The 24,486-nt window shown below is 47.7% G+C and overlaps 1 protein-coding gene and 1 pseudogene across 1 annotated transcript; one reads left to right on the top strand and one right to left on the bottom strand.

Moving 5' to 3' along the window:
* Positions 1–20,470: 20,470 nt before the first annotated feature.
* LOC133238426 (tetraspanin-3-like) lies at positions 20,471–21,640 on the top strand (annotated as a pseudogene).
* A 1,793-nt stretch (positions 21,641–23,433) lies between these two features.
* LOC133237987 (proline-rich protein 13-like) lies at positions 23,434–24,197 on the bottom strand. Its single transcript, XM_061400514.1, has one exon. The coding sequence runs from the start codon at positions 24,123–24,125 to the stop codon at positions 23,580–23,582; it is 546 nt and encodes a 181-aa protein (XP_061256498.1). The 5' UTR covers positions 24,126–24,197; the 3' UTR covers positions 23,434–23,579.
* Positions 24,198–24,486: the final 289 nt, after the last annotated feature.

Genomic DNA, 24,486 nt, shown 5'->3' with positions numbered 1-24,486 from the left:
ACCCTGGTTGTTGTGACTGGCTTCCCTGCGCAAGCGTGTGACAACCTGGTCAGAATGAGGCCCAGCGCTGGATGTGGGTGAGAAGCATCAGGAAGGAGAAGCTTTCTTGTTCACGGCAGTCGTGGAGCAGGGAGAACGTGGCCCTGGAGCCCCCCCACCTGAAGAGTCTCCCGAGAACGAAGCCAGCGTGGAGGGGAGAGACGGCCTGGAGATGGGCAGGGCTGGCTTCCTGGGGGTGTCAGAATGCTTGGACCCAGTCCAAGCTGAAGATAGACATCCCCTCCGACTGCCAGTTACTTGGGCCAATAAATGACCAGTTTCCTTCAACCAGCTTGATGGGGGGTTTCTGTCTTACACAACCAGAGTAGGCCTGAGTGAGATGCAGAGTCGTTGGCATCCTTTGCAAAGCTGTGGGCTCCAAAGGTGATAGCTAGTCACAGCTCATCTATGGAGCGCCTGTCGCATCTCCCAGCTTATTTTATCATCATCGTGCCCCTGTTGTCAGTGAAGGTGCCTATCCCGTATCCCCATTTTGCAGGTGAGAAAATGCAGGCTCAGAGAGGAAAAGCAGTTTGCCCAGAGGCAAACAGCCAGAATGGCAAATCTACGGTGAGATGTTTGCCTGTTGGTCTTCAGAATCATTGCTGGCAACACCTTTGCTCTGGGTGTTATACTAGCTGCTGGCTGCCCCAGGCGGGGAGGTTGTGAGAGGCCCGTTGTAAAAGTGGGGGAAGGAGGTCTGGGGAGGGGCTTGACAAGCTAGATGTCAACAGGTGGCATTAAGTCATTTGGTTTGGAGGTAGTTACAAGGCAGAGGGGGACTTCCCTGGCAGGCCACTGGTTAAGACTGTGGACTTTCTCTGCAGGGGGCATGGGTTCAATCCCTTAGTCTAGGGACTAAGATAACCACAAGCTGTTTGGGAACTAACATCCCACATGCCTTGCGGCATAGCCAAATAAATAAATAAATGAAACAACCCAAACGTGAAATAATTCCAAATGCCGTTAAAGGGCAGAGGCACCTTCCTGCCTGGGCTGAGGCACAGAAAGAGTTTACCAAAAGGTTATGTTGGTGCGGTCACCCTGAGGGTCATCTAGCAGCATCTGTCAAGAAGACGGTGTGTCCCCTTGCCTAGCAAATCCCTGGGTATAAACCTGGACAAACCAGCACGTGGGCTAAGGGAGTGGGCCCCAGGGGCTCAGGGCAGATTGTAATGGCCCACAGTGGACACGGCAGAGGCCGTCACTGGGGGAGTGGGCAGCAGAGGTGCAGTCTAGTGACACGGTGGAAACCCACCAGCAGAGAAAACTGGATTGGAGCAACATCTGTCAACTCCGATGAATACCACCAACAGGATGTGGAGTGGGCAAAGGAAAACAAATGGTTTTATTTATATAAACTTAAAAATGATACATGAAAGATCTGTATATGTTGTCCAGGGATACACATATATGCAAAGATACCAAGACAGGCAAACGAGGGAATTCTCGGGTGGTCCAGTGGTTAAGGTTCCATACGTTCACAGCTGTGGGCCTGGGTTCAATCCCTGGTCAGGGAACTAAGTATCCCACAAGCTATTCAGCCCAGTCAAAAAATAAAAGATAAAGGAATGAGGAATACCAAACTCATGAGAGTGGTTGTTACCACAGGCCAGAGTGGGAGGGTTCCTGGGAAGGGGTTCAAGAGGGCCTTCATGATATGTATAATGTCTTGTTTTTAAGCAAGGTCTGATACATAGGTGTACAGCCACTCTCCTGAGTTTGGGGACTTCCCTGATGGTCCAGACTTGCCTGATGATTAAAACTCCACGTTCCCAATGCAGAGAGCCTGGGTTTGACCCCTGGTCCAGAAACTAGATCCCACATGCCACAGCTAAGATTCCCCATGCCTCAACTGGAAGACCCCAAGTGCTGCAACTAGCGATCCTTCGTGCTGCAAGGAAGATTAAAGAGCCTGCATGCCGCAACTAAGGTCTGGCACAGCCAAATAAATATAAAACAAATATAATTAAAAGTCTTAAGGGAAGTCCGGCCGTCAGAGAAATATATAAGGTCCACTGGAGAAGGGAATGGCAACCCACTCCAGTATTCTTGTCTGGAGACAGAGGGACCTGGTGGGCTACAGTCCATGGGGTTGCAAGAGTCAGACATGACTTAGTGACTAAACCACCACCACCATAAAATTAAACATTAAAAAATAATAATAATGAAAAAAGGCCATCAGGAGGTAACAGCTCTCTAGATTTAGTGTCAGAAGCAGTCCTTGAGACAGGGGTCCCAGTGAAATAGTTTATTTGGGAGGTGGTCCCAAAAACAATGACAGGAAAGTGAGATAGGAAAGAGATGGCAGCTAACAAAGGGTGTATGAAAGAGCCAGTTCCCCTGCAGTCAACAGCCTGGTGAGGAGAGGAGCGGGGGCGGGCTGGGAGCCTAGTGTAGTGGGTGGGTGTGAGCCATGCTGCCCTGGGAGGGAGCTGAGGTGTTTGACAACATCTCCCACCAGTTACCACTGAGGGCAATTCCAGGAGAAGCCGGGGATGTTTATTCTCTAGAACTTCTGGCCTCCCACCTATGTGGACACAGTGGGCTCTGTGGCCCCAGCAAGCCTGGAACAGAGGAAGGCAGGTTCTGGCAGATGCGTGGGCCACTGCACCCTGAAATGGTGAGGAGGTGCAGACTGACAAGGCATTGTCAGTGCCTGCTACAAGAACTTGGGCTGAGACGTCCCTGGTGGTCCAGTGGTTAAGAATCCACTTGCCAACGAAGGGGACACAGATTCAGTCCCTGGTCCGGGAAGATCCCACATGCAGCAGAGGAACTAAGCCGTGCACCACAACTATTGAACCTGTGCTCTAGAGTCTCGTGCTCTGCGACAAGAGAAGTCACTGCAATGAGAAGCCTGCTCACCTCAACTGGAGGGTAGCCCCACTCTCTGCAACTAGAGAAAGCCTGCATGCAGCAACAAAGACCCAGTGTAGCCATAAATAAAGAGCTTGGGGCAATCCCATTTTTCTCAAAATGCACTGTATGGCCCATAAATCCTGGGAGAAGCTTCTCAAGAAAGCATTCTGCATTCAGAAGAGTTTGGGAAAACCGCCTTCTCTGAATCCTTCTGGCAGGGTCGGATGCACTTTGATGAGTTCCTGGCTCTGAGGGCTCCTGTGACTCTTTGTCTAACCTAGTACTCCCCACATATATTTGACTTCAGAACCTTAAAAAAATGTTATTATTAGCATTTTGCTGGCCACCTTTTTAATGTCTACAGAAGACCTCTTTTGTTTTTCCTTGTCTGTATCCATGCCTTCTTTCAATGATGCCACCTGGATTTGAAATGTCTATGTGGCTCAGGTGGAATTGAAGTCTTAGATGTGCCTATGACCCAGAACTGGCCAATCATTCATTATATCCCACCCCCTGACCACAGTCATTGGTTGATAGAAGGGCACATGCCCAAATTTAGGCCAATGAGACACATTCCTGAGACTTTGTGTAGAACTAATGGGGAAGAGTTCCTAGTAGGTTGTCCACTGGGGGTGTTAAGCCCATAAGACATAGACCTAGAGCTTTTGCAGGCTTCCACTTGGAAGAAGCCTGCCTGAGAATGAAGACTCCGGAGAGGAAAGCAGAGTCAACACAAAATAAAAACAGAAAAATTGAATCCTAATAGCTGTATAAACTCCCAGATCCAATGATCCATTGTGCCTGAAGGCATTATTCCTTGATGAGTTTATCTTTTTTTTTTTTCCAGTTAAGCCAGTTTGAGCCAGGCTTTCTTTCACTTGCCACAAAACGATTGCTCGTGGATAGCCATGGCTCCTCTCATTTCCACAAAATCCCAGCCACAATCAGGCCAGCCTGGGCTGGTGATCAATGTGTGAAACTCACCTTTTTCTTCACCTTCTAACTACCCCTCAGAGATACCTGGGTGCACACTTTATGGCTGGTAACCCATCTGTCCTGTGCCTATCTTCCTCCTCAACCCTGTAGGGAAATACTTCTGTATTTTTCTTAACTTTTGCTTTACTTACTTGGTATTATTAGTCTTAGAGCTGATGAGCAAGAATTCCAGAAAAAGAACCAAGTTTGGTGGCAAGAGCCCTGGAATACAAGTGAGGAGACTGAAGTTTGAATCCTAACTCTGCCATGAGATTTCTGGGCTTTGGGAATCTTTGAGGATGTTGAACTTAAGTTTTGGGTTTTTTTTTTTTTTTAATACAAATTTATTTATTTTAATTGGAGGCTAATTCCTTAAAGCATGATTTTTAAAAAAAGAACTTATTTATTCATTTGGCTGTGCCAGGTCTTGGCTGTGGCATGCAGGAATCTTTTTAGCTGTGACATGCAGAATCTTCAGTTGCAGCAGGTGAGATCTATTCCCTGACCAGGGATCGAATCCAGGCCCCCTGCGATGGGAGTGAGGAGTCTTAGCCACTGGACCACCAGGGAAGTCCTGAACTTAAGTTTTAAAACCTTCTCATTCTGGGGTCCCTAGCCCCACAAGGTGTCCCTGAAAGTAAAAGAATGGAATCCCTTGTTGCTGAGAAGGTTGGAACTCAGGTATGGCTGGAGTCAGAGGCTTAAGTATCACCACCAATTTCTAGTTCCTCTTCATCTCTCCTTTCTCCACTGATTTTGTTTTCTCTCCCTTGTGGTCATGTGACAATTCGAGCAGCTGCAGGGAATATGTCCTTCCAATTTCTAGCCTTGGGGCAGTGTGGGGGGAAGGGAGGGATGTCCCAGCATCTCCAACAAAAGCCGTAAGCTTACTCTAATGACCTTAGCTTGGGTCGCAAGACTCCCTGGTCTTCCCGGGTGGCACCAGTGGTAAAGAACCTGCCTGTCAATTCAGGAGACGTTAAAGACGTGTGTTCAATCCTTGGGTCGGGAAGATCCCCTGGAGAAGGAAATGGCAACCCACTCTAGTATTCTTGCTTGGAGAATCCCATGGACAGAGGAGCCTGGCGGGCTACAGTCCTTGGGATCTCAAAGAATCAGATATGACTGAAGTAACTTAGCACACACATACAAGGCTGCCTGAACCAATCATTGGCTGGGAGAATGCCATAAACTGACTGATTTGGGCCTGGGTCCTATGTTCCTCTCTGAGGGATTGGCAACGGGGAAGGCGCCGAAAGAAAATTAGGGGCTATTGCTGGTAGAAGGGAAGATGGTGGTTGGGATTACATCGCACATTTGAGGTTCTCACATTTTTTGAGAACCACACTCATGATTTCACCGAGTCTCACAACACTCCTGTCTACAAGGTATGAGGAAGCCCCTCTTGTAGAGAAGAGAAATAGACTCAGGGAAGTTAAGTGATTTGCTTCAGGTCATATAGCAATCCCAAAGTTACTTATGAAAGCAGGGCCTACTTTGGAAGGGAGGGAGGGAGGCCATATTAGAAGTTCATGTCTGAGCCACCAGGGAAGCCCCTAAAAGTTGGTGCAGAAGGTGAAAAGAGAGAGGCAAAGCAAAGGAGAAATTCCACAGAGAATAAATTCTGCTTGGCAGGACTTCCCGGGTGGTCTAGTGGTTAAGGATGCAGCTGCCAATGCAGGGGACATGGGTTCAATCCCTGGTCCAGGAAGATTCCACTTGCTGCAGAGCAACTAAGCCCAGGCCCCACAGCTACTGAGCCCGAGTCCTGCAACTACTGAAGTCCGTGTGCCTAGAGCCTGTGCTCCACAAGAGAAGCCACAGTGATGAGACACCTGCGAACCGCAACAAAGAGTAGCCCCCGCTCGATGCAACTAGAGAAAACCTGCTCACAGCAAGGAAGACCAGTGCAACCCAAATAAATAAAGGCAATTATAAAAATCATTGGCATAGGGACTTTTGCTAAAACTTTTGGAACTAAGGCTGTCTCTTTCTCTCTCTCCTGGGACCCCTCAACATGGAGGATGTGGGCTTGGAGCTGCCAGGGGCCACCATGTGAAGGGCACCTGTGAGGGAGAAGGCAGTACAGAGGTGAGCAGCGCCAGGTAGGGGGAAAAAGGCTTCTGAGACTGTGGGTTGAGGTCCTGGATCCATTCGTTCCTGAAACTGGCGCCACCCATGAACTGCTCAGTTACAGGAGTTAATAACCACCCCTCACTTGGCTCCGCTCCAGCTGGGTTTCTGTCATTTGCAAATAAAAGGGCCCTGACTCATCTAGACAGGATGCTGTGGATCATCGACTTTCAACAAGGCCCACCTGCAGGCACTGACATAGGCCACGCAAGATGCCACACACTTCACATATGTTCGGTGGCTTCTGTGACCCTGAGTAAGTTCTGCTCATTATCACCCTTTTACAAATGAGGAAACTGAGGCTCAGAGAAGGCAGGTAGGTGGCCAGACCAAGCAGGGGATTGACCGAGTGGTCCAAGCAACCCCTGTTCCCGAGTGCCTCCATTCCTACCCACCAAATCCCCCCTCAGCCTCTCTGTCCACCTGTGTCTCTCAGCGGGTAGACAAGGCCACTCAGAACTCACTCCCTGGCAGAACTTCAAATGGGCTGCTAGCTCTGGGGAGATGAATAATTGAATCTAGAAGAGAGATGCAGGGCTGTGAGCAGCTGGGCCTGAGCTGAGTCCCTCTTATTGAGGACACACAGACTACGTGAGCCTGAGGAGTGGATACTTGGACTATCTGTGGCCCTGTGGGGGCTGGGAGTCCTCTGAGCTCTGCGTGAGAGGGGGACCCAGAGCCCCTCCTGCCTCCAGGCTAGGGGTCCCTGTCTGCCTCCTCGTGCGCCCTGGCAGGGGCCTCTGAGTGCCTCTTACTCTCTCCCACTGACTCTCAGGCCTGCCTTGTCGTTCTGTTTCCGGGTCCCCTCCCAACACCCAACCCCAGGCTCTGACTCCGGCCCCCTGTCTCCCTGAGCCACTTGCCACTTTCCACTTATGCCCTCCCGTCTCCTCTCGTCTTGGGTGCCTCTGGGTCCCTGTCCCGTGTCTGACTCTCTGTCTCCGTCTCTGAGGGCCTCAATCTGTTTTTCTGTCTTGAAGCTGTTCTCTCTCGTCTGTCTCTCTGCCCTGTCTCTCTCTCTCTCTCTCTCTGGTTCTCTGTCTCCCTCCTCCTCTCCCTGCCCCTCCCTCCCCACATCCTGAGTTGTCTTTGGGGAACCGGAAATTTGGGGGATCAGAGAGATACCAGGAGGCTCAGCTGCTGCTGCCTAGAGATAAAGTGCGTGTGGGGGGCGCGGGCTGGATGGGGGATGGGGGAGCCCAGAATCCACCGCGTCTTCCTCCCGGCCCTGCTGCACGCAGAGACTGACAGGAATTATGTCACCCCTTCGGGGCTCAGCCCTACCCTCTGGGGACTGGGCCTGATGAACCTGCCTCCCTCTCGGGGTTCCTGTGAGAATTCAACCAAGTCTCCTGGCTGGACAGGGGCTTGGGGTTGGGGGGCGGGAAATGGGGCGAGTGAGGGGTAGAGAGCGCGCGGGGTGGGGTGAGGCTGGCTGGGGCTGGTGAGGGGCTGAGGAAAGGGGGCTCCCAGATGCTCTGAGCTCCTCCATTCCCCTACCTGCTCCTCAGGAGTCCCGCCTATAACGCGGTGGGCTTATGTATTTCAAGGGATTTCTCGACCCTTTCTCCATCGCAGGTTTTCCTATTCACGGCTTTAATCCTCACAGCACCCTGAGGAATTGGGTTCTGTTATTTATCCTATTCTAGCGAGGGGGAAACTGAGGCACAGAGAAGTTGAACGACCTGCCCAAGGTCACTCTGAAGGAACTGTTGACGTGACAGGACTCTGGTTGGATTAGACTGGTCGTTGCCAATGTCTAGGTTCACCGTATATGCACCTGTTTTAAACAGTGGCAACATTGTCCTTGTTTAGTCGCTAAGTCATGTCCAACTCTTTTGCAACCCCATGGACTGCTGCCCACCAGGCTCCTCTGTCCATGGGATTTCCCAGGCAAGAATACTGGAGTGGGCTGCCATGCCCTCCTTCAGTAGCGTCATCAACTCACCTTAAATCCTGGGGAAAGAGAGTAATTTTCTCCTCAATTCTGATTATGGCTATGGAGAAAGGCTCTTTGGGTGCTGTTAATTACCCTTAGACACTTGCTTTGTTTGGTCACATCGGATTCTTTGTGACCCCATGGACCATATCATGCTGGCTTCCCTGTTCTTTACTATCTCCCAGAATTTGCTCAAACCCATATCCACTGAGTCGATGATGTCATCCAACCTAGACACTTGCTGATCTCCCTTTTGCAGTGAGAGGAAACCTCAAGCTCCATGCCCTGTGAAGACAGCTGGATAGAATTTAATCATTTTGATTTTGATGGATTTATCTTTTAGGGTTTCCTTTTGTTTGAGGAAATTAATACAGGTTTTCCATTTAGGAATATAGCACATAGTTGACTTTTAAACAAATTTGAGTGTTTTGTTTTGTTTGGGCTCTGCTGTGCAACTTGTGGGATCTTAGTTCCCCAATCAGGGAATGAACCTGTACCCCCTTGCAGTACAGTACCCCTTGTATGGAGTCCTAACCACTGGACCACCAGGGAAGTCCCTGAATTTAAGTTTTAAAAGGAAGTCATTTTAAAGAAAAATGGGAAGACGGAGTCCAGGCAGTTCTGGATATGGTAAAGATCCTGAATGTGGGTTCAGAACTGAGTTTTAGGAAACCCAGAGCCAGTCAGTGACTGAGAGCCCTTTACTTGCTCTGCCAATGTCCATCCCAGCCTGGCAGAGCCCGAGGTTGCCTCTCACAGACCACATAGCCAGTCAGTAGCAGAGCTGAGACCCAAGCGGCCGTTGAAGGGGCTACAGGACTGATGATGGAAGCCCCACAGCTTGGGAGACCCTCCAGATCCTGCAGAGTTCCTGACAACAAGCAACAGAAACCAAGGGAGACTCTTGGCTTCAAAGAGAAGCACTAGACGGGGAGCCAGGCCCAGAGGATCATGGCAGAGGGCCGAGGCGGGCTTGGAAAACCAGCAGGAAGTGAGGGGAAGGTCTCAGCACAAGTGGCTCTGCTCAGACACTCCCAGCCCTGCCAGCAGGCCACTAGCTTGACCCTCAGTGGTCCCTCCCAGGCCCCACACTTGTGCCCAGGCTGTGGGGGTAGGTGAGGGAGAGGTTTCTCCCCATACTGGAAGTGGGTTCAGGGCCTTTCAGTGTCCCACTACTCATAGCTCCTACCACAAAAGTAAGGGTCATAGGCTGTGGCCTGCTTCCTCTCCCGTGTCCACCGAGCCCACACTGGGGAGAGGTGCGCCTCACCTTCAGGCCTAACTCCTGCTCTCCCCTGGCCTTACTTGGAGCTCCTTCTCTGCTCTGGGCCTCAGTACACCTAGCGGCTGACTGGGGGCGATGGGACCCACGCAGATCAGTGGTTTTTAAATTTTCCCGAGGAACTAGTTCAGAGATTCAGCAGACAGTGGATGTATTGAGGTAAACAGCAGACTATGAGGGGTGTCTGTTGACCCAGTCTTTCTCTAAAACAAAATTATTGTTATAATTTATTTTTGCCTGGTATTTTTGTTGTTTTAAATTTATTTTTAATTGAAGGATAATGGTTTTACAATATATATTTTTGCCATAAAATCTAATGATATATCTGAACTCCCAAATCAAGTTTATGCTGATTTTAAAAAAAGAGTTTATGCTGATAAAACACTGCTTTTTCTCTGTTTCGTATACGTGGGCTTGCTGCCAGTGCTTTAACGATTCACCTCCCCCTTGCTCTCTGAGTCAGTCACGCAGCCTTCCTGCCTCATCCTCCCCAAACAGGCCAGGCTCATTTCTGCCCCTGGGTCTTGGCACTTGCCCTTCCTTCTGCCAGGAGCCCTTCTCCCATGTCCTCACATGGCCCTCTCCTTCCGTCATTTGGATCTTCAAGTAATCATGTCCCCCCTCAAAATCACCCTGGTTCCCGTCGTCCCCCTGAATTGGCTGAAAAGTCAATAACACTGATTTTTTATGCAGTTGGCATTTATCATTTGTCCCCTCTCTAGACTGTGAGCTACTTCATCTCTGTCACTCCCGGGCCTGGCATAGATATTGGCACAGAATAAGTGCTCAATTAGTACTGCTGAATGAATGAATTAAAAGGGAGCTTAAGGGCCTTCCCTGGTGGTTCAGCAGTTAAGACTTCGTCTTCCCACATAGGAGGTGCGGCTTCAATCCCTGGTCAGGGAGCTAAGATCCCGCATGTCTTGTGACCAAAAAACCAAAATATAAAACAGAAGCAATATTATAACAAATTCAATAAAGACAGACAGAGAGAGCCTCAGACAAGCATATGAGCCCCTAAGAGACAAGTTCCCCACGGCTCTTGCAGTTCTAATACATCCAGCCTCAGGGAAGCACTATCTAAGAGAAGGATGGCAACCTGCTGACCCACTACGGTGTTTAATTTTTTTTTTAAATTTGTAATTAAAACAAACAAACAAACACATGTAACAGAAAGATCACCATACTAACCATTTCTAAGTGTACAGTTGAGTAGTGTTAAATAAATTCATGTTGTTGTATAACAGGTCCCCTGAACATTTTCACCTTGCAAAACCGAAACTAGGCCCATCAAACAGCTCCCCATTCCCATTCCCCCAGCCCCTGGCAACCACCAGTTTACTTTCTGTTTCTATGCATTTGGCTTGAGTGATCTCATATCCGTGGAGTCACACAGTATTTGTCCCTCTGTGATGGTCTTATTTTACTTAGTGTAATGTCCTCGAGGTTCATGCATGTTGTAGCATGAGACATGATTTCCTTCCTTTTTTTTTTTCAGTAATTGTATTTATTTTTGGCTGTGCTGGGTCTTGGTTGCTGCGAGGTCTTTTCTGTAGTTGTGGTGAGTAGGGTCTGCTCCTCTGTGTGGTGTTGGGGCTTCTCATTGCAGTGGCTGCTCTCGTTGCACAGCACAGGCTCTCGGGCGCATGGACTTCAGTAGTTGCAGCTCCTGGGCTCTAGAGCACAGGTGCAGTAATTGGGCCTATAGGCTTGGTTGCTTGAGGCATGTGGGATCTTCCCAGACTAGGGATCGAATCCACGTCTCCTGTATTGGCAGGTGGATTCTTTACCCCAGAAACCCTTGATTTCCTTCCTTTTTAAAGGCTGAATTATATTCCATTGTATGTATACACCACATTTTGCTCATCCATTCATCTGTTGATGGATGGTTGCTTCCCCCTCTTGGCTATTGTGAATTGATGGATCATATGCTAATTCTTGGAGCAGGCAATGGCAACCCACTCCAGTACTCTTGCCTGGAGAATCCCAGGGACGGGGGAGCCTGGTGGGCTGCCATTTATGGGGTCGCACAGAGTTGGACACGACTGATGTGAGTTAGCAGCATCAGCAGCATGCTAATTCTATTTTTAATTTTTTAAAGAACTGCCATATTGTTTTCTATAATGGCTGCACCATTTTGCATTCCTACCAACAGTGCACAAGGGTTCCAATTTCCCTGCCTCCTCCCCAACACTTATTATTTTTTGTTTATTTGTTTGCTTTCTGGCTGTGCTACGTGGCTTGCAGGGACTTAGTTCCCTACCTGGGAATCAAACTGGGGCCCATGGGCAGTGAAAGCACCAAGTCCTAACCACTTGGACTGCCAGGGAATTCCCTATTTTCTGATTAAAAAAAAAATGTTCTTTATAGCAGCCATCTTAATAACTGTGAGCTGATATCTCATTGTGATTTTTCTGCATTCCCCTAATGATTAATGATGCATATTGGCCATTTGTGTATCATCTTTGGAGAAATGTCTATTCAAGACTTTGGTCCATTTTAAAAATCTGGCTATTGTTTTTTTGTTGTTGAGTTGTGGGATTCTTTATATATTCTCTCCCATTCTGTAGGTTGCCTTTTCACTCTGTTGATTATGCCTTTTGAGACGCTGAAACTTTTAAGTTTGACATAGTCCCTTTTATCTTTTTTTTTGTTTTTGTTGCTATGCTTTTGGTGTCATATTCAAGAATTCATTGCCAAATCCGATTCATGAAGCTTTTCCCCTCTATTTTTTCCTAGGAGTTTTTACAGTGTTAGGTATTTTATCCAGTTTGAATTAATTTTTGTATATGGTATTATGTAAAGGCCCAACTTTATTCTACTTCTTAAAAGATTTGTATTTATTTATTTTTGACTATCCTGGATTTTCGCTGTGGTAGCTTCTCATTGTGATGGCTTCTCTTGTTGCAGAGCATGCACTCTAGGCACATGGGTTTAGTTGCCCCTTGGCTTGTGGAATCTTCCTGCACCAGGGATCAAAACTGTGTCTCCTGGATTGGCAGGTGTATTCTTAACCACTGGACCACCAGGGAAGTCCCCAGTTTTATTCTTTTGCATGTGGATATCCACCTTTCTTAATACCATTTGTCAAAAAGACTATCCATTTCCCATTGAATGGTCTTAACAACTTTGTTGAAAATCATTTGCCCATATATGTGAGGACTTATTTTCTTTCGTGGATCTATATGCCCGTCTTTACGGCAGCACCACACTCTTTTGATTTCTGTAGCTTTGTAATAAATTTTGAAATCAGAAAGTATGAGTTTTCTAAATTCGTTATTTATCAAGATTGTTTTGGCTATTCAGGGTTCCTTGAAATTTCATATGAATTTTAGGGTGGATTTTTTTCTATTTAATTTTTAAAAAGTAGTTGCTGGGTTAGTTGGATTTATATTTGATTGAGACCTGACTATAGTAGCTTAGGCAAATAATAATCTTAATTCTTTGTGCAAATTAGAGAAAGATACCCTATTCTCCAAGACTTTTTTCCACTTGTTGAAAAAAACTGTCGTGATTATGCTGATTTTGTTCAAACAAGACTTTCCACTATTGTCGTCTAGAAAATGGTCACGTACACATGTGAACCTGCCATGTCTACTGTGTGAATGTGCCCTACAAGTCAAGTAGGCCCAGTCCAAGGAGGTGTGCCAGCTCCACAGTATTACCAAGAACCCAGCTTCCTTCTGTATGTCTGTGTGACCATCGTCAGCTCTTAGCTCCATCCTCAGAGTCGCAAGATGGCTGGCAGTACTCACATCTGTGCTTCAGCAGGAGGAAGAAGGGCTGGGTCAGGCAAAATGGGCTCCTCTCCCACCAGCTCAAAGCCCCTATTCCAGGTTTTGTGTATCTCCACTCAGGGAGACCACAGATTCTGTTTCACTAGCTAATCCTAATGGCAAAGGAGGCCAGGAAATACTTTCTTTTTTTTAATGTGATCACATCGTGACTTCAGATCAGAGTTCTGTAACTAAGGAAGAAATAAGCAATGGGAGTGTCACAGTGGGCTCTGCACCGTTGCCACCGTGAAGAACACGGGTAATTTCCATATGGAATTCAGTTCCCACTTCTTCTAGAAGCACGACAGGTCTAGCAAGACTGGCTTTGTGTTACCGTGTGGCAATCACAGGCCAGAGTTGGGTAGAGCCTCCCCTGTTTTATTTTATTTTCAAAGTTTTAAAATAAAAATTTAATATGTTTTTAAAAAATAGGTATTAGATACATATATATGTAGGGCTGAGTCCCTTCTCTGTTCACCAGAAACTATCACAATATTGTTAATCAGGTATGCTGCTACTGCTGCTAAGTCGCTTCAGTCGTGTCCAACTCTGTGCGACCCCATAGACGGCAGCCCACCAGGCTCCCCGTCCCTGGGATTCTCCAGGCAAGAACACTGGAGTGGGTTGCCATTTCCTTCTCCAATGCATGAAAGTGAAAAGTGAAAGTGAAGTCGCTCAGTCGTGTCCGACTCCTAGCGACACCACGGACTGCAGCCTACCAGGCTCCTCCGTCCATGGGATTTTCCAGGCAAGAGTACTGGAGTGGGGTGCCATTGCCTTCTCCGGTTAATCAGGTACACCCTAATACAAAATAAAAAGTTAAAAAAAATAGGTATTAGATTTTTTGTGCTTCAAAATCCCAAAGGTACTAAAGGGTATACAGTGGAAAGTCTTCCTCTTTTACCCCACACCCTGCCACTAAGTTCTTGACACAAGGCTTGGTAGGTGTTACGTTACTCAGAGATCTTTCACACATATATAAGCAAATACATGTATGTGCATATTATCCACCCACCCTTTTTTAGATAAAGGGTATAATTCTATATGTTCTTTGCATGTTGCTTTTTTCATGCAACAGTGTATTAGAGATTGTTCTGTGCATATCCCCAAATTTTGCTCCTTCTTTGTTTTTTTTTTTAACAGATCCATAGTTTGTCACTATATGGATGTACTTTAGTTCTTTAGTGATAGCCACTTAGATTGTTTCCAGTAATTTACTTTACACACATTGAGAGGCAATAACGACCTTATTCGTGGGAGTATCTCTGTATAACAAATCCCTAGAAGTGGAGTCATTTGATCAAAATGAACGAGCAAGTGTGATTTTGATAGATATTGCCAAATTCCCCTCTGGGGGAGGAGGGCAGTTGACACTCCCACAAGCCGTATCCACAGCGCCTATCTCCCCACATCCTTGCCAACTCAGTGCGATAGAACTCTTTCATCTTCTGCCAAACTGTCAGTTAAAAATTGGCATCTAACTGTAGTTGTAGTTTGCATTTCTCTTATTATAAGAAAAAGCTGAGCATCTTTTCATGTGTTTAAAAGTCATTTGTATACTCTTTTCTGTGACTTGTCCATTGCCAAATTTTTGAGTAGTCTTTCTTATTTATTTCTCAGAACTTTTTACATATTGGGAAAAGACACTTCATCTACGATACGAGGAGCAAACATGTTGTCCTGATTTGTCATTTCCCTTTTTTAAAAATAAAAACGTACAACATATTGTGCTGTGTTTAGTCACTCAGTCGTGACCGACTCTTTGGGACCCCATGGGCTGTAGCCCACTAGGCGCCTCTGTCCATGGGGATTCTCCAGGCAAGAATACTGGAGTGGGTTGCCACGCCCTTCTCAATGTATAAAATACCTGGTGTTAAATCAGAAGTGTGCAGCTTGATGAGCCTTCACAACATGGACCACCTGTGTCCCCAGTTGTTTATGACATTTATCGTCATTTATCCTAGGCTTTGCCATGAGAAGTTTCTTATTGTTACACAGGTGAGTTTATCCATCTCCTATTTTATGACCTCTAGGTTCTGTGTCATAGTAAGACCTTTCCTACACTGAGAGAAAAACATTTTTTCTGACGATATATTTTAGTATTGTTGATGTTTTATTGTTTCCACTTAAGTCTTGGATGTAGTTCATGCTAGTGTGAGGTATGAAGTATGGAGCAGTCTCATAATTTTTTTCCGGGTGGCTAAATCTTGTCCCCATGCCATTTATGAAATAATCTATTTTTTCTGTCTATAGATTATACATATAATCTGAAAGTGTGCCATATCTTATACTAAATTCCCCGGGCCTGTTTCTGGATTTTTGGTCCACTTGTTAACATCTTCCTTTTCCTGGGCCGTTTCAGGTGGTGATTCTTGATGTGGAGGTTTTTTGAGCACTTCTGTGCTACGTGGTTTACACAGAAGAGCCTTGAGCCCTGAGAATTACTGTGACCTCAGTGACCTTGAGTGAGTGACTTCATCTGTCTGCCTCAGTTGGTTTCTTTCCTTTTTTCCGACCATGCTGCACAGCTTACAGAATCCTAGTTCCTCAACCACGGATTGAACTCAAGCCCACAGCAGTAGAAGTGCTGAGTCCTAACCACTGGACCACTGGGAATTCCCTCTGCCTCAGTTTCTTCCCAGACCCTGATACTGGGAAAGATTGAAGGCAGGAGGAGAAGGGGACAAATCTGCATCCCCGGTTTTGGAAGTGTGGGGTCTTAACCACTGGACCGCCAGGAAAGTCTCTATATTATTTAAGGCCATTTTTAACCCTTCCTTCAGCTCTGTGATGTAGCAAGTATTGTTGATCCTATTGGGGATGAGAAAACTGAGACCTGGAGTCATGAAATGACTTTCCCAGGACCTTGCTGAGTGTTGGCACTGCTTTCGAAAGGGGGCTTGTCTGCTCCTGAGCCCCACACACAGATTTCTCCAAGTTCCCATGGGTTCAAGGGGCCCTCTTCCTCCCTCTCCCCCAGCCCCAAGGCGGTGGCTGATCCTCAGAGAGGAAATGTCACTCGAGGGCCCAGCTGCAGGGGGTGGGATGAGGCTTCACCAGACGGCTGCAGCACCAGCTCCTGTGTGAACAGACCTCGTGGGCTAAGAGGCTGGGAACCTCAGCCACTCAGCCCCTCCCCGCAGGGCTTGATCACCTCTGCGGGGAGCCCAGCTCTCCAAGGAGGTGAAAGCTCACTCTGGGCAACCCTGAAGTCCTTGAAAGAGACCTCGGCTCACCACTCACCAGCTGTGTGACCTGGGGCGAGGCCCTGACTTCTCTGAGCCTCAGTGTCCTCATCTGTCAAATGGGCAGGTTGTAGGGAGACTCAGAGGGGAGGATGTGTGCAGAGCAGGATGGTGTGCAGGCATTGCAGGGGTTGATTTGTGGTGGCCTGCTCATGTGAGGCATCAGACAGCGTGTTGTTTTCTACCACCACCACCCCCCCGCCACACACACACAAAGGCAGCTGGGAATGGAGACTGAGCCCAAACTGCCAGTTCAAAGGACTGTGCCAGGTGTGGCCCAGAAGGGATCGGGGAGGGGAGGCCAAGCGGGAGAAAAGGTTTTCTCCTTGCCAGCAGGTGAGGAAATGTATCCGATCCAGAAAGGGGATGGACAGGGAGAGTTTGAGGTGATGGGGAGCCTTGCGGGGGTTCTTCCCTCCCTATCCTGGGGAACCCGTCCAGGGGCGAGGATTGGGTGGGAAGAGGACAGAAGGAAAGGAAGGAAAGGCAGCCCCCCCAAGGAGTTTGGGGTCTTTGAGGAAGAAGGAAACCAGAAACCTTCTCAATTGGATTTTCTGGGCTGGGTCCTTCCAGACAAATCCAGTCCCTTCCCTCTGAGTTGTGCTGCCAGGTGTGGCAAATAAAAACATATTTGGGCCACACTGACACAAAAGCATTATTGATTTTCTGAACTTTGAATTATTTAACAAGTATACCGTGGGCTTGAAAGGAATAGGAGGGCATTTCTGGGGGGAGGGCGTATCCCACAGCCTATGCCTACAGAAAAGACCTTCCAGAACTTTCTGCGGGCTCCCAGGGGGACACAGAGGAAGCTGGGATGAACAGCTGGAGTGCTTGCCAGCAGGGAGGCTCTTGCTTCTTGGAGGTGATGTGACCGTGTAGCTAAGGGCTGGTACCAACCAGGCATCGAGCAGAGGGTTGAGAAGCCTCAGCAACAGTGAACCCAAAGAAGAAAGCCTTGAAGCTGTAGGGGAAACCACAGCGTTCCTGCTCGTCCTCTCCCCAGGGCAGGTGGGAGGGGGTGGGGCAGAAGCACCAGCCAGGCCCCAGCTCAGCCCGACCAGTCCTCTCCCCCTGCTTTATTATGTCTCCTACCCACCCCTCACTGGCCCTGTTGCCATGGCCCAGCCTAGAGGCAGATGATGGGGTAAGAATCTCGTGACCACTGTCATAAAATGGCTGGGACTCAGTCTTCACTGTGATTGAAAGTCACCAGTCTACACTGGATTTCCCTGATCCCATCTCCATTGTGGTGTCAGAGGTGATGCGGAGGGTGGGGCTTGGGAGGGCGGGAAGGGTCCAAGTCAAGAAAATTAGGTCCAGAAAACAAAGTTTTACTTTTTTCATCTGCTCCAGGATTCTGTGATTTTTGCTCCTGCAGGGAGCGCCTGGCATGGAGCAGGACACCCAGCCCCGGATCTGGGTTGGAGGGTCAGCTGGGAGCAGGGCCTTAAGGGTGATGGATCAACCAGGGCATGGCGTGAAGGAGTAAGGGATCCAGAAAGTAAGGGCCTTGTGTCCTAGACCTTGAGGTAGCAGGGGCAGGGAGTGAGAGCTGGCCAAATGTGGACCCTTGAAGGGGATGTAGCAGCTTATTTTTATTCCAATAACCCTCACGCAGCATTGCTGTGGCCAGCCTTGCCTTAAGTGCTTTATAAATAGCCATTTGTTAATCCTGGTTGGAGCCCTTGGAGGTACGACGACTGTTTATCCCTACACGGCCAGTGGAGACACTGAGTAACTGAAAGGTTAACGTAAGTGACTTGCCTGAGGCCCAGAAAGAGATAGTCCCCCTCTCCTTGCAACAGAAGCCCAGCCTGCCTGTTGAGGCAGGCTCTAACTGCCATTCACCACCAGGCAGCTGGACCTCAGTCATTCATCCAATAAATCAGATAAGTGTTGAGATGGCCTCCGGCGAGGGCCTTGTGCTGGGTTCTGGAATTTCTGCTCTTGCGATGCACTCGGCCCAGTGGGAGAGACAGACACAAACACAGTGTCCACAAATCAGTGCCATAAAAATGAGCCCGCTGTAACGAGCATTCACCGTGGGCCAGGCCCTGTCGTTAAGCCAGCTACCCAGCTTATCTTTTCATCTTTGAACAACCCCTTGAGATGTTGTTGGCCCCATTTTGTAGATGAGTAAACTGAGACTTAGAGAGATTCAGTAATTTGCCTAAGGTCACAGCAATAACGTGACACATTTGGGACTCACTAGGGGAAGTTTGGAGTTCTATAAGGGCGTATCCCAGAGGGCTTCCCAGAGGAGGCGTCCTGCTCTTGAGATGTACCAGAGAGGGAACTGGTCCAGTGGAGAGAAGGAGGCAGGTGATTCAAATAAAGGAAGCCCCCTGCAAAGGCCTGGAGGCTGAGCAGCCTGGCACTGAGGGGAAGCTGCAGGCCATTCTCAGGGGCTCTGGCTGGTCTGAGCTGAAAGAACCGGATGAGGCCCCAGGGCAAAGACCCAGCCTTGCTGGGCCCTTGGGCAGTGTTGGTGCGGATGCCCAACACTGGGCATGGAAGGGAGGGCCAGGGAAAGTCAGCAGGCCAAAGAGGCAGGATCGTATAGTGAGTCTGTGCCTGGACTCAGGCCATGGGCCACCTGAGTTGGATTCCCTCCTGTGTCCTTGTCTGGCTCTGTGACCTTGGGCAAATCGATTCCCCTCTCTGGGCCTCAGTTGCCTCATCTATCAAACAGGGACCATAGTAGCTCATGGGCTTTTATGAGGACTAAATGTCTTCATGGATGCAAAGGGCTTGGAACAGAGCCTGGCTGAAGTCAGCACTCCAGAGGTGCCAGCTGTTATCAACACCGAGGCTGCGTTTGCCTGGCGGGTTCACTGCTTTAGGTGGAAGGAAGTGAGGAGTGGTTAGAGAGCCTGGTGCACCCCCACCCCCACCAGCCACCCTGCCCATCTCTCAGGTCCTGGCCTCACCAGACCCACCACCGAGCCCCCACTACACTTGGGACCAGAACCCACTGGGGGTGGCCCTGGTGGCTCTAGCTGGGGAAGCAGAGGCTCCTGGCTGTCGGGGGAGGGGTGGGAACCAGAGACCTGGTGACTAAGACAGAACCCGAAATGCACTCCTCTGTGGGGGGGTGGGGGGAGGGGGTGGCTTCTTTCACTCTGGCTTAGGGTGAGTGACTCATGCGGGGGCAGGTGCGGGAGGTGCCAAGGCACAAGCGGTGATGATGCATGTGCCTCCCAAGAAGCTGGGGGTCCAGTGGGCTACGGAGGGCCGGGGTTTCTCCCAGATTCTGGGGTTTGGAGGCTGGATAGATCCTGTGACTGAGAGGCCCAGAGTTGGAAAGACCTAGGTTTGGATTTGGGCCGTTGCTTTGTGGCCGGGTGAACTTGGGCAAGGGATTTCCCCTCTCTGTGCCTCAGTTTCCTCACTGTAACATCACGCTAATTAAGTCCACTTCCCAGCATTAAGCTCTTTCTGCCGTGCTTTTATTGGGGACTTTCCATCTCAGAGCCCTGCAAAGGCTCCCTGGTCCCCTCACAGCAAAGGGCAGACGGGGCACAAGTACAGCCTTCCATCAAGGGGAGCTTGGGACAAGGGGGAAAAGGAAGAGGCACATTTTGGAATGTCTGCAGACACTCACAGCCTTCGTCTTGGTTAAACCTCACACACATCTATTTACAACTCAGAAACCCACCGCCAAATGTGCGCACGCTGAACCCTGGAAACAGTGATGAGTAATTTATAAATGTACCTTAACTTGGCTCTTGGGTCTTCATTCTGTCTCCAAACTTAACATTTATGTTACATTCCCTTTTTTGTATGTGTAAAATTGTTTGTAAAGGCACCAGGCCCTGGCGATTTCAAAGATGAGTCATCAGACAGTTTAAATTGATGAAATTAAAGGTAATTTCCGTGTTACTTAAACTATTCTAGGTCATAGAAAAAGATGGACATGCTCCATTTTATTTTATAAAGGGAATATGACATTAGTATGAAAATCTGATGAACATAGTAAACCAGTAAACAGATTCCAATAATAAAAGCAGAAAGACAAAACACAAGCCAATAAATTGTAGACCAATCTCTCCACAATTTGGATGCAAACCTTATAAATAAAAAGCTAACAAGCAGAGCGAGGTGCTTGCTGGGGCTGGGGTGCGCGTCGGTGCCAGGGGCTGCGGTGAACGCCTCGAAGGCTGTGCAGTTCCCTGTGGGGAGGCGCCGTGGCCATTGCCACCTCGCTGGGTGAGTGCGTCCCGCTCGCCGAGCAGGGCCGCAGCCGACCGCCGGCACCATGGACCAGTGTGGCCTCACCTCCTCCAAGTCCATGCTGGTGTTTCTCAACCTCATTTTCTGGGGAGCTGCTGGCATTTTATGCTATGTCAGAGCCTATGTCTTCATCACTTACGACGACTATGACCACTTCTTTGAAGATGTGTACACTCTCATCCCTGGTGTGGTGATCATAGCTGTCGGGGCCCTGGTCTTCATTATTGGGCTAATTGGTTGCTGTGCCACAATCCGGGAAAGCCGCTGTGGACTTGCCACGTTTGTCATCATCCTACTCTTGGGTTTTGTCACAGAAGTTGTTGTTGTGGTTTTGGGATATGTTTACAGAGCAAAGGTGGAAAATGAAGTTGATCGCAGCATTCAGAAGGTGTATAAGACCTACAATGGAACCAACCCTGATGCTGCTAGCCGGGGCCATTGACTGTGTTCAGAGACAGCTGCACTGTTGTGGAATTCACAACTATTCAGACTGGGAAAATACAGACTGGTTCAAAGAAACCAAAAACCAGAGCGTCCCTCTTAGTTGTTGCAGAGAGACAGCCAGCAGCTGTAACAGCAGCCTGGCCCACCGCTCTGATCTCTATGCTGAGGCGCGTGAGGCTCTAGTTGTGAAGAAGCTACAAGAAATCATGATGCATGTTATCTGGGCAGCATTGGCATTTGCAGCTATTCAGCTGCTGGGCATGCTGTGTGCCTGCATTGTGTTGTGCAGAAGGAGTAGAGATCCTGCTTATGAGCTCCTCATCACCAGCGGAGCCTATGCATAGTAGAAAACTCAAGCCTGAGCTTTTTAGTCTTCTTCTGATTTGGAAGGGGAATTGAGCAGGTCCACTGCTATTGGTCTCCTGAGTTCGTTTAGTTAAAGCACACATACACAGGTGTTGGACGGAGCAGCTTGACTCTTCATTTGTCTACCTTCTTACCTACCCACCTATGACTTTCTTTCCCCTCTGTTCTAGCTGACTCTCCGTGTCTATAAGTGTTTTGAGTATGGCAGTAAATGTTCTAATCTCAGAACCGTTTGTGAGTTGCGTAGTGTGGTAGAATTAAAGGTTGACGTGGCCCTGCTTCTGTCACCTCCGAGCATAATGGGACTGCTGCTGTAGTATCACCGGGTCCTTTCAGTCTTCACAGTGGACAACTCCTGGCCAAAGGTTTTGGGGGGAGGAGGAGGCAGTCAGCTGTCTGGTTAAAGTTAATACCAGATAGTGCCCCTTATCAGTGTCCTTTTTAAAAATATATACTATAGTCCAGTAAGATAGCAACTGTACAAAATGGCTAAGATAGATTTTAGAATCATACCTCGTGTATCTTGGTTCATCTTCAAAATCAGACTGATCTTTGAAACTAGCGGTTTTTAATCAAAGCTTTATAGGAGGAGTATAACGTATGCACTACTGTTTTAAAACAATCAGTGTGAGTGTGTGCATGTATTTTTGTATGATTGAGCCCATTCATCGTAAGTCTAAACTCGTTAGAAATAATGTACTAATGTACCCATGTAGACTAGCAAAATAATATGTAGATGTGATCTCAGTTGTAAATAAAAAAATCTAATTCAATAAACTCTGTATCACCCCCTCAAAAAAAAAAAAGTAACAAGCAAAATAAAATTATATATCAAAAGAATAACATAATTTGAGAAGATAGAACTTTATTTCAGGAACATATGACAGGTTTAATATCAATAACTCAGTTGGTAAAGAATCTGCCTTCAATGCAGGAGACCCCGGTTTGATTCCTGGGTCAGGAAGATCCGATGGAGAAGGGAAAGGCTAGCCACTTCAGTATTCTTGGGCTTCCCTTGTGGCTCAGCTGGTAAAGAATCTGCCTGCAATGTGGAAGATCTGGGTTCAATCCCCAGGTTGGGAAGATCCCATGAAGCAGGGAAAGGCTACCCACCCCAGTATTCTGGCGTGGAGAATTCGTACACAACTGAGCGACTTTCAATCAATGTAATTTTTTACATTACATTAAAGGAAAGTAACAATGTGATCATGTCAATTGATGTAGAAAAGTCAGTTGAAGAAATTCAATAGCTTCTTCAAAAAATTACTAAAAAAAAAGAAATTAAAAGAAATAAAACTACGATTATTATTTATGGCAAATAAGTTTTCTTTGCCAAACATTGACAGCAAACATCATTCTAAATACTAAAGCCATTCCCTTGAAATCAAAATAAAATAGTATTTTGGAGAGTCTATCAAATACACCAGGATTTTGTCATTATTATTTTTTTTGCCTACTGGGAAATGTTTATTTGCCACTAAATCACCCAAAGTGAAATAAATCGAAAGTGAAATTGAAGTCACTCAGTCATGTCCGACTCTTTGCGACCCCATGGGCTATAGCCTACCAGGCTCCTCTGTCCATGGGATTTTTCAGGCAATAGTACTGGAGTGGATTGCCATTTCCTTCTCCAGGTGATCTCCCCAACCCAGGGATTGAACCCAGGTCTCCTGCATTGTAGACAGATGCTTTACCGTCTGAGCCAGCATGCTACAATTATAAGAAAGGTACGGGTCATTTTTCCTTTCCATAACTCAATGTTAACAGCATCTCCTCAATCATAAGTATTACAAAAGAAAGTAAAAAAAAAAAAATCACATTTTACAGATCTTAGACTTGTCTTTAGTATTTAGCTCAAATCTTACCATCTTCAAAAAACAGTTCTGTCAAACTCATCAGCTAAAAGTTCTATCCAAGCAGTGAGAAGATAGCCTTTCTTAGCCCGTGGCAATTCTTTTCCGATTTGTCCTAGCTAGTTAATGCTGCACCGGAGAAGGCAATGGCACCCCACTCCAGTACTCTTGCCTGGAAAATCCCATGGATGGAGGAGCCTGGTAAGCTGCAGTCCATGGGGTTGCTAAGAGTCAGATACGACTGAGCGAATTCACTTTCACTTTTCACTTTCATGCATTGGAGAAGGAAATGGCAACCCACTCCAGTGTTCTTGCCTGGAGAGTCCCAGGGACGGGGGAGCCTCGTGGGCTGCCGTCTCTGGGGTCGCACAGAGTCGGACACGACTGAAGTGACTTAGCTGCAGTTAATGCTGCACAGCAGAATGAGGATTAGATTGCAGGGGTGGGGGTGAAGGGGTAGCAAGAGTTAATTTCCCCCAGTAAAAGATGGCATCTGAAGCTTGATGGGAGAGCTGAACTGGAGGGACTTGAGGGAAGGGTCCAGGCCCTGTATTCAGTCAGAGTCACTGCGGAAGAGGAGGAGGAGGAATGCTTGCAATGCTTATGGTGTTTCTGCGGCTTTTTATGAGCTTTCTTCACTTTCTTGTGCACCTTCCTGTCAATCACTATTCCCGGTCCTACTATACCAGGAACCAATGGATTCACAGGACACATGCCAGGGCCAGGTGGTGGGTATGGAGGAGGGTAGGGACCTGAGGGCTGGCATCCTGGATATCCTGGCTGTGGCACAGGATGACAGGGCCCACCAGGGCGAAAGGCTGGATTCCCCTGGGGTGCTCCTGGGGGAGTGGGAAAGGGGCCTGGAGGAAAGGGAGGGTTGGCAGGTGGTGGATGGGCAGGATTGCAACCTCCAGGATACCCAGCGTTAGGGGCATGTGGATATGGTCCTGGCTGCCCGGCATTGGAATTCCACATGTTCAAATGTTTCCTTCAGCCCAGGAATGGAGAAAGAAGGAGACTGGGGTATCTAGATGTCTGGTCACCCTTACATCCTACGCCAGGATTTTAAAACGTGAAATGCTCACTGTAGAAGAGGTAGTTTGCTATTGTAAAAAATTATTGGTAGAAATAGAAAAAGGAAAATATTTCATTCACAGTTATATTATCAGAGGATGTAGGATCTCTATGAAGGAAAAAAATGTCTTGAAGGAAAAATAAAGAGGCAACATCAGAAAATAGGATGATTTATTATTTTTTTTAAGAAAATAGGGTTATTTAAAACATCAGAAAATATGAATGCTCCCACATGCAGCTCTCATTAAAATATAAATGGGTC

This window comes from Bos javanicus, chromosome 25 (assembly GCF_032452875.1).
Source record: "Bos javanicus breed banteng chromosome 25, ARS-OSU_banteng_1.0, whole genome shotgun sequence".
Lineage (NCBI taxonomy): Eukaryota > Metazoa > Chordata > Mammalia > Artiodactyla > Bovidae > Bos > Bos javanicus.
This window is presented reverse-complemented; position numbering and strand designations above follow the sequence as displayed.

Bases quoted from the DNA above. Each gene is read 5' to 3' on its own strand.
- LOC133237987 (XM_061400514.1), bottom strand. From the start codon at position 24,125: ATGTGGAATTCCAATGCCGGGCAGCCAGGACCATATCCACATGCCCCT.